The sequence below is a fragment of the Galleria mellonella genome, unplaced genomic scaffold (assembly GCF_026898425.1).
Source record: "Galleria mellonella isolate WM207_F2 unplaced genomic scaffold, CSIRO_AGI_GalMel_v1 utg213, whole genome shotgun sequence".
Lineage (NCBI taxonomy): Eukaryota > Metazoa > Arthropoda > Insecta > Lepidoptera > Pyralidae > Galleria > Galleria mellonella.
In genome coordinates, this window is record NW_026442039.1 from 5,793,630 (window position 1) to 5,803,821 (window position 10,192).

Below are 10,192 nucleotides of genomic sequence, written 5' to 3' on the forward strand. Positions count from 1 at the left end.
CGAGGATCATATGAGCATTAACTGTCCACTGTTAGGCCTTACCCACAAGGGGGGTTTCAACAATAGTTGTCACGCTTGGCAGGCGGGCTAGCAAACGCAATTAGGCTTTTGTGATGTTTTAAGAAAGACGCTGCTGCCCATCGTTCGACCATTAAGTTTCCTTAGTCACCTTTTACTATACCCATGGGAAAAGAAGAGATGGCCCACTGAACATCAGAAACACACAAAGCGATAATAAACTCCAAAAAATGTCAAGTGCTAATTGTTATTGAAGAGATACTAAACCTGCTTAAACTTTTTTATTTTAAAAGTGACAATAGATGCCTGCTTTTGACTGAAACTTTTAGATGAGTAAGAAGTTATTTATGGCCTAATTACCATAATCTTTGTCCATTATTTCAATTTTGGATTGTTTATGACAATTTATTGTTTCAAATAATTATACATTTATACATTACTAGTGAACCACCGCGGCTTCGCACGGGTACATGGCTATCTACCCGTATATTTATATTATTATACACGCTGATAATGTAGCTTGGTATAGTTGAAATAATTTTTAGAATCAGTTAGTTTTTAGTTTATCCATTGCACACAAATAAACAATGTCCATTACAAATAAACAAACATTCAAATCGTTGTTCTTAGTACTTTGTCAATGTAAGGAAATGGAAGCATCATTCACTTCGTTTCATTTAATGTTTCAATTGTATCATACTTTATACTTTTGTATTTAGGATGCGATGTAGTTTTCTTTTGTTCAGGTATATGTTTTTAGATGTAAAGTTATCATAATTTAATTAATCATGAAATTCTAGGATTTAAATAACTGTTTTAGTAAAATAAGGATTTTCCTTATGTTAAACTTCATAAAATGTCTTATTTATGAAGGAATACAAGAAGTTAGTATAATGTATAAAAAATACGTAAAGTATTCAAACTATAAAACATAACATTTTAAGAACTATTCTGATAGAACGCATTTAAATTATTGTAGTCATACAAAATAAATTATTCGTAATAAATTTTTCTCTACTATTTTCTACAGAATAGTAGAAAATTACTACCAAAACCTACATAATGAATAGGTGGCGTCCTGTTTTTATTTATAATTAATTTAATTAAAGTTATGCAATATCATAGAAAAAGTATTTGCTTACTAGGTATTTGGTACGTTTTTATTTATGCTAATAATACAGAGTAGATACCAAGGGCAATATTTATTTGACTTTCCGATGACGGAAATGTTACTAAAATTGCAGGAGAGAACTTTTCCCTTTGTCAGGTACGTTTGATTCAAATAACGCCAGGGGCCCGGGTATTTTTAGGATTGGTACCCATACCATACATCCACTAATGTCACTGATTATTTTTATGGCATTATAGTCCTGAGCAATATTATATAAATATCGACTGTTTTCTATCTGAAGGGTGGAGAGCTATATATTTTGTACAATATTTTTCTACAGTGTTTTCCATATAACTTTTAACCCAGGTGATGTTGTCTATCCTAGGAAACACAACGAGAATATAAATATTTTGTGCATTTATCTAATAGGTACATAGGCAAGCAGCACACTAATCTGATTTGGCGCGCGAATCACGATGTAAACATTCCTAGCTAAGTATCAAATTATTTACTGTGGAAGAAGAGATGCGTTTACTTATATTAATTTTGCTTTGTATTTTTATTATTCGTATGATAGATTGAAATTAATAAACTTACAGCATCCTATGAATAAATAAATATAATTGTGCAATATATTACTTTATATCCTTCAACATATATATTATATACTATATATACTTCCGTAGCCTCGATAGATAATGCTACGACTTATTTATGTTCTACATAGTAATGTCCAACTAAGGAGGTATACAATATTGTAAATATTATTCTTAGATATTATACCATTTCAGCAAAGAAAAACAACTTTTAAAGCTTAGACCTATGTATATTTGGTTTGGATGCATTTTCAAATATAAACTTCGATTCGAAACCTATGTATTGAAAAATAATAATTCTTATTAAATAGAAATTAAATCTTTATAATTTAATAACATTATAAAAAAAGACAATTAGAAATACTAGGATGAAAGGAACATGCTTTTACGTATAGGTATGATAAATACATCTAACACACAATCACTCAAAAAAACACAATGTATAGCAGGCACAGGAGAAAAGTCAAACATCTCTTCATGTTACTAGACCCATTTTTTTGTTCCTGGGGTCTCTCGTCTCCTACCATCTTCCTGTGATCTTTCCACTTCGCTTTCATTTCCTTGGAGCCTGACAGTTTTCCATATCTAAATTCTGCACACTGCACAGTCACCATTGGAGGTATACCAAGAAAGATTAGTCTAGAAGCGTTCCTCTTCAGCGCCGCAAATCCACGCATTGCTTCCTCCTCTCTACCGTTGATGTACCAACGAATTTCCGCACCGGGTGCGCCACGGCAGTAAGCTCGCATCTCTTGTCCCTCTTCGAACTCTTCTCCTAACCCTTCCAGCAATGGTCGTCTATGCTCGTGCCCGTAGACTTGCATGTATGCTGAACGAGTATTGAACTTGTACGGTGGAATATCTCTTTCTATGTCACATCGGTAGAAGCCTGTAGCGTCTTCCGTCAATGCTCCGAGCCTCAGTCTACAGGCAGTCGGCCCGCAGTTCAGGAGCTCCACTCTTCCAACTCCCACTATTGGGAATGTCCTGGTGCTGGGCGCTGCGCCGGGTTTATATCTAAAGAACTCGTTGACACCTTTAAACCAGTTTAAAAGTGTGAAGTTGGCGTCGTAGCGGCATTCTATTTCCACCTCGGCTTGACCGGGCGGCACTAGTTGGGGGACAATGAGTTCGGTGATGTTGAAGGGGCGGGCGCGGACTCCAGTGATGGTGAGAGCGAGGGCGAGGAGCGCCAGCGCGAGCATGATGCTGTCATGCGTGCGCGCATCGCACTGCGCCCCGAGTCCCGTCTCCCGGCCATCGGTGCCGGGCTAACGCGATCTTAATTAAACAGTTTATTAAACTCCAACACTTAACCGCCGAGTGGATCCCTCTTTTTTGTCACGAATTTTGTCGGTTTTAATTAATAGACAAATTGTTAACGCTAGGGGTTGTTAAGAACTCCGGTCGTTATTTAAGGGCGGTGCTGTCACTGTACTTATCTAAAATTTTAATTAGTTATTATTATTTTTTGGTAAAAACAATAACAATAGTATATTTATAGATAGATAGATACTCTTTATTGCTCTCCAGATATCTTCTCCAGAAGATTACAATAGTAAACTTATTATTGATACAAACAATTACAAGAAATAATCGCAGTGAGAAAACAATGGGCGATCTTATCGCTAAAAGCGATCTCTTCCTGGTTAATGTTATATTTCTTAAGGTGAAATTATAAGAAAATTACAAATTTTATGTTGTAAACATACGATGGCGATAAAAATTATAAAGTGTTATGTACTTAGCTAATGCTTGATTACAATATCAGTTATCTAAAAAATTTACTGTTGTTGCGTTCAATGCGATAGTAATATGTTAATTTACATATATTATACCTACTAAGTAAAGATAACTTGCAACAATACTAGGAAGCTCCAGTTCATGAGTCACGCCGCCATCGTCACTCGTGACATAATCGTTGAATTCCGTTCATTTACGTTGCTCAATATTTTGTTTGTTGTGAAATATTTGCAACAATATACCTATATCTACCTGTAACATATTGCACCATTTTATAATGTTTCAACATGATTGTCAATAATCGAATAGAGGAATAAACAGTAAAATTGCGCATTAAAAAATTTATTGAAGCAATTATTTTTTAAAAAGTAAAATAAATCCTCAAGAATTATTCTTTGTTTTGTTTTTGTGAAGCAGTTGTGTTTGCATGGCTGTGTTTCGGTTTGAAGGGTGGGATATGGCGTGAATTTACAGGGTACAGAGGAATAACACCTGAGTCCTCAGGAATGGCAACGTGTGGGGAGTATCATGGGCGAAACAGTATATTCTGTTATGTCCACGATACTGCTCATGCCTATAGGCGACGGTTACCACTTTCCATCAGGTGAGCCGTCAGCTTGTTTGCTATTCTAAGTTGTATAAAAAAAAACTTTCATGTCGATTTTTTTTATGGTCAATGATTATTTTCTATTTTTTTTATTATTGAAGGGTCCCGTGACACGTGACTCGTCACGATTTCACCTAATAGAAAGTGATTATGTGGTCTAAAATGAAGCTCGCGGGCCTATAAGTATTTTATTCTCTGAGATTATATAGATAGAGCATTCAGTTACAAAAACGGGTCAAGTCTCTGTCAGCTAATGTCAAATTAGCAGATTTATTTTTTATCAGCGTTCTATATACCTACGCACACAATGTATCTTGACGTATCTATATTTGATTATTAATTAATAAATATAAAACTAAAATAAATATAGAAGTTATAAAGGAAACACTCATGACTATTTATCACGCAAAATTGTATGAAAAAGTTGACCGGCATTTCTTAAAGCATTTGTATGGAGACTATGTATATAATCTAAGTTTATTCTATTCTTTCACAAAAAATCATCTGTTCTTTCTTGAAGTCGGTTAAAAAGAAAAAAAAATTAAATAGACGAAGTAATAGTATGTAGAATGTATGAAGAATTTACAAACGAAACAACCAATGTTAAGTGCCTACTATAATACATTTATTAGTAAAAAAAAAAAAACTTTGTAACACTGATGACTCGATCATATTTCTATTTGTTGTCTGATTGTGACTGTGACGTCCGCCCAGTTGGTCTTGACAGTGAGCCTAAAAATAAACAATGCCAAACAGTTTGCCTAGTTTTTATCAATTTGTTCTCTTTTACGTTTATAATATTTATATTTATAAACGACTTCCAGTTCAAAGGAAAGTTTTCAAGTCGTCTGGATTTTATTATGTTACGCGATCTGGAGACTTCATCGCAAGATCGTGATTTTGGATTAATTTTCACAATTATTTATGTAATCGATAGGGTTTTCTCCTGTGTTGGTTTTCGTTTTGTGACGCAGGCGTTTTTATTTACAGACCATAAAATTGCTTGTTGTGAAGTAAAAGGTACTTCTATCTTGGATACCTCTGTCCCATTCGTGTTTCTACCATGAAGCAGTTGTGTTTGCATGGCTGTATTTCGGTTTGAAGGGTGGGATATGGCGTGAATTTACAGGGTACAGAGGAATAACACCTGAGTCCTCAGGTATGGCAACGCATGGGGGGTATCATGGGCAAACAGTATACTCTGTTATGTCCACGGTACTGCTCATCATAGGCGACGGTTACCACTTTCCATCAGGTGGGCCGTCAGCTTGTTTGCCACTCTAAGTTTTATAAAAATAAAGGTACTTTTTGTATAGTATTTCGCAGTTTATAATTTATATAATAATATTTTAATGAAGGTTCAATTATCTACGAAACATCTCTTCGTTTATTGGTGTTGTGGCCAGTTTTTAGCATCGATCACTTCACGATGTGGTCGACCATTTCATGACATGGTTTAATTTCACGATATCGTAAATATCTCTTGCTCACACGATGTGGTCTTGCTAGATCAATAAATAATCAGCGTTTGTCGATATGAAAAGCTAAATGCGCAGCTCTTCGTGATATTAGTGATCATATCATAAAATAGTTACATTATCCACCGTTAGAGGCGCTGATATTGTTTTGTTTTTGTGATGCATCATGGCGGCCGACAATTATTGTGATAAAAAGTAAATTACACCACAAAACTAATTCAATTTCACGAAAGTTATTCAAATGTTACAGATTAAATGTTTTTTTTTTTGGTTCTATTTATCTCAAAGAGTAAGGCAAAGGGTTCTGCCTATATAGCTCAAAAGATATAATTAGTTTTAGCCGGTTATATCGTGGCATACAACCATGTCATGTAATGTTCGGTCACTTCATGAAGCGATCAAATAATTGCCAAAAAAATTAGTGGCCACGATATATAGGTTTTTTTTTTAATATATTTCACAATTGTTAGTAAGAACTTTGTGACCAAACAGGCAGCGCAGGGTTGGAGGTGCCGGCTCGTCGTATTACGCACGATTATGTGTCATCCAATTTTCGTCAAGTAATAAATGTAGGAACAGTTGCGAGCCAATAACAGATATCCGCTATACTGTGATTTATTTCTAAGAAGTACGAAAGATTCGCTTGTTATCCACGCTGTTATTTGATTACCATATTTCACCATATTGTAATAATAAGTAAATCAGCATTTTATCAGTGAAATTCTAACAGTGCGTGCGTAATAAAGATTATGTCTCAAAAACAAATCGACTACATATTTGAAAAAAACCAGTTATTTTGTTTTAAAAATAAACTACTGCACTGATTATGATAAAATTTTTATGGGACCAATCTTTACATCTTTTCACATAAAAAAGAATATTTCGATTCGGTTTATAACTGAGTTATGAGGCAAGAAATATAAAAAGAATATAACCGAATTGGGAATCTCCTTCCTTTTGAAATTAGCACTCAATCGATTCGAATTAAAAAATGAAAACTGTAAAAAAAAGACTTACGCACTATCAAAAATGCCCTGACGATTTCTGAAATACCATTGGAATTAATTTTAACTGCAGTTTTTGTTTAATACAAGTAATATAAGTGTCCGTTTTAAACTATTTTCAAAAAGAACGTGTTCAATTTATTTATATTTTTTTTTTGTTGACGTATTATAATATTTATCACTGATTCTGAATCGTTTTTAACAATTATTTCTTTATGGAAATGATTTCTCATAATGGTTCCATACCAATTTTCTCAACTATGAAGTCGTTTTTATCTTGTGGTGGTAATATTACGAATATTGGAGACTATATTTGTGCCGTAGGACAGCAGCGTCCATCTTAAAATATCACCAAAGCCTAACAGCGGTTGCTATATCGTCTGACAAATGTAGCAACTACTGGCAAAACCTCCTATGTTCAACATTGGACAGTTTTTTTTAATGGACGATAACGGAATGGTAACCCCGCCTGCACTAACGGTATACGCTGGCGATGAACGTGTACCAGTGAGGGATGATCGGTGACAATGAAGCTGGTCAGTTAGCCTATCGTGACGTATCTAACAATAAATAAATCTCGAGTCTCCAAGGGGAACCGCGAGGAGGTCGACCTGACAGGGTATATTGCTAGCAATGGGGGCTACTAATCCCCATTACTAACAATCCCTTTTCCCAGCGTATAACGTTAACGTAGGTGAGGTTACTATTCCATTATCATTTTTTAAAAAGAAACATTATAATCCTCAGGTATGTTAGCGAATGAGTGGTATAGGTAGGCTACGTAACATGACACGCTCCTTCAACTGCTTAATTTCAATGTGTGTGACTGTATAGATACTTGGTGCTCTGTGTGTTTGTGAGGAAACATCTTCAGTAGTGGTCCGGTCAGAGGAGTAGATATTATACTCCTTAGTCGAAACTTTATAAATATTTTTGGTCACACTTTTTTATTTCCTTGGATTTTGGAGGGACGTGCCTTGTTATCATAGACAATCTATACCCAGAGACACGAGTATCTTAGTGGATTTTGTAACAATCACGGAGCTATTCATATTTATAGACGTCGGTTATACTGTACGGCTACATGTACTTTCCATCAAGTGATCCGTCAGCTGGTTTGCCATTCTAAGGATCTTCGAAAACTAATGGTAAACGTGCAATGATCTGTCCTTATAAAGTCAAGTCAGGGTTATGAAGTTTCTATAGAGTTTGTCCCGGCAGGGTTGGGGTCACACCGGTCCACTCTCGGTTTAGTGCCCACGCGTCTCGGAAACGAGACATTACAATTTTATTAGCGGTAATCATCTTAAGTGTTATCAGCCTAATTGAATAATATCAGTGTAGAGTAGTGATGGACGGTGGCGTTGTTTTGCTATGCATCATAGAGGATCCGGATTTGCATAAAAGATAGCAAGTTTAAGTAGGGAAGACTTTGTACAAAAGTCGTTTGCTTCGATACCTCTATCCCATACGTGTTTCTACCGTGAAGCAGTTTGTTTTGCGTGGCTGTGTTTCGGTTTTTTATTTTTTTTGATGGATGAAAATGGTATGGTAACCCCGCCTGCGCTAACGAGATATGCTGGCGGAGCACCAGTGAAGGGTGATAGATGAGAATGACCTGTGTTTGGTTTGAAGGGATATGACAGTGAATTTACAGGGTACAGAAGAATAACGTCTCGGCCTCAGGAATGGCAATGCATGGGGGGGGGGGTATCATGGTTGTACAATACTTGCACATAATCATTAAATTACTGTACGCAACTGTCATGTGACAGTTGCTAAGTGTCAACACCGGTAAAATTCTATATTTTATTCATTACTCTATGTTTGGTTGTTGTCGTTGTACAGTCGAGCAACTATATGCCGAATAATTATGTAAAACTGTGTATTTCTATAAATACAAAAAAAGGTTACACCAGAAACACAAGCTTTCATTATCTAATGGCTATGCTACAATGGTCGAAACAGTATACACTGTTATGTCCATGGTACTGCTCATGTCTATAGGCGACGGTTACCACTTTCCATCAAGTGGGCCGTCAGCTTGTTTGCCATTCTAAGTTGTATAAAAAAATCTGAAGACTTCTAAGTACTATTATTATAAATGTGAATATTTGTAAAGATGTTTATCATTCAATTACAAGCACAGGGTCCAACTAGGCATGTGCCCAAAAAGTTTACTTTTGCTTTCAAGGTGTTCAGTTTATAGTGTTTCTGAAAGACAGAAGATGTTAGAGGATTCCTGTTAGAGACTTCGAAAAAGCGAATCTATATAATTTTCTCGGGGCCTTTAATTTTAAGGTAGGGCATTGGGCTTTATTAAAGTAGGGCAATGTCTCACAATGCCTCTCTAGCTACGGCCATGGTAAGTAGTGCAAGTATTTACCCACTTTACTCATATATGTATTATGTTTACGAGCGTCATATATTGCTAGTATATTCACCGGATATACACATTGAGTGGCTCCTCAAGAGACTCTTGCGTCCAATTGATTACAATGATACATTTTAATATCGTCCCCTCGTACTTTATTTTTAATTATTTAATTGTACGTAATAAGTTGTACGTAATTGTAAGTAAATTGTAGTAGGTACCGTTGTATTAATAAAAGCTTACTTTTTTTTTATTTACACCACTCTCACTGAACCTATTAAATTGTTTTTTAATGTAGATACTTATATGTACATATTCTTATTATATATAATTTTTTAATGGGTGATAAAGGAATGGTAACGCCACCCGCGCTTTTGGTATACACCGGCGGGGCACTAGTGAAGGATGATAAGTGAGGATGAAACAGGTCAGTTAGCCCATCGTGACGAATTCAACAAGAATTGTTCACGATGATTTCCAGGGGGAGGTCGACCTAATAGGGCATATTGCCAGCAATGGGGCTATCAAACTCCATTGCTAACAATCCCTTTCCCCCCCCATTCTTATTATATTAGTAGCATTCAGTAGTAGATTATTGCTGGAATCAAAATGGTTCCTAAATTCATCTTAATCTATACTTATAATTAATCTGTAGAGAGGTCAATTCTGTATATGAAATATATTTCCAAAATAACTATCCGGCGGTGATTAGTGATCGATACTGATCCCAAAAATGCAATCAGTAAAATTTTTGCCTGTCTGTCTGTATGTTCGTTGTAGAAACAAAAACTACTCCACGGATTTTAACGAAACTTGGTACAATTATTCTTTATACTCCTGGGCAGGTTATAGTATACTTTTCATCACGCTACGATCAATAGGAGCAGAGCAGTGAAGGGAAATGTGTCTGTTACATTAAAACTACTGAACTATGAGGAAGGACATACGCTACTTATTTTACGAAAAAACGATGGAAACGTGGACGAAGTCGCGGCCAACAGCTAGTAATATAATAAAATTATATATAGACAATTTCTGTATATGAGAGATATTAAAAAAAGCCGGTCAAATGTGAGTGAGACTTGCGCTACGAGAGTTCCTTACAAAATCATCAAGTTAAAATTTCGTTTTGTAAAATAGAATTAAATTAAATAATTAGGGACGAGCTTGCTGTTCAGATAAGCGGATGTATCGGATTAATTTAATTTGTTATCGGTGTTTCCTATCGTCGGAGAGTTAATCAGAAATTGAAAATGACACA

The 10,192-nt window shown here is 35.5% G+C and overlaps 1 protein-coding gene across 1 annotated transcript; it reads right to left on the reverse strand.

Annotated features, from left to right (window-relative positions):
* Nucleotides 1–2,033: 2,033 nt before the first annotated feature.
* On the reverse strand, nt 2,034–3,022 carry LOC113510273 (uncharacterized). The gene has a single exon (XM_026893724.3). The coding sequence runs from the start codon at nt 2,928–2,930 to the stop codon at nt 2,151–2,153; it is 780 nt and encodes a 259-aa protein (XP_026749525.2). The 5' UTR covers nt 2,931–3,022; the 3' UTR covers nt 2,034–2,150.
* Between the last annotated feature and the right edge of the window lie 7,170 nt (nt 3,023–10,192).

What these genes read in the sequence shown, in the direction of transcription:
- LOC113510273 (XM_026893724.3), bottom strand. Translation starts at nt 2,930, where the DNA reads ATGCTCGCGCTGGCGCTCCTCGCCCTCGCTCTCACCATCACTGGAGTC.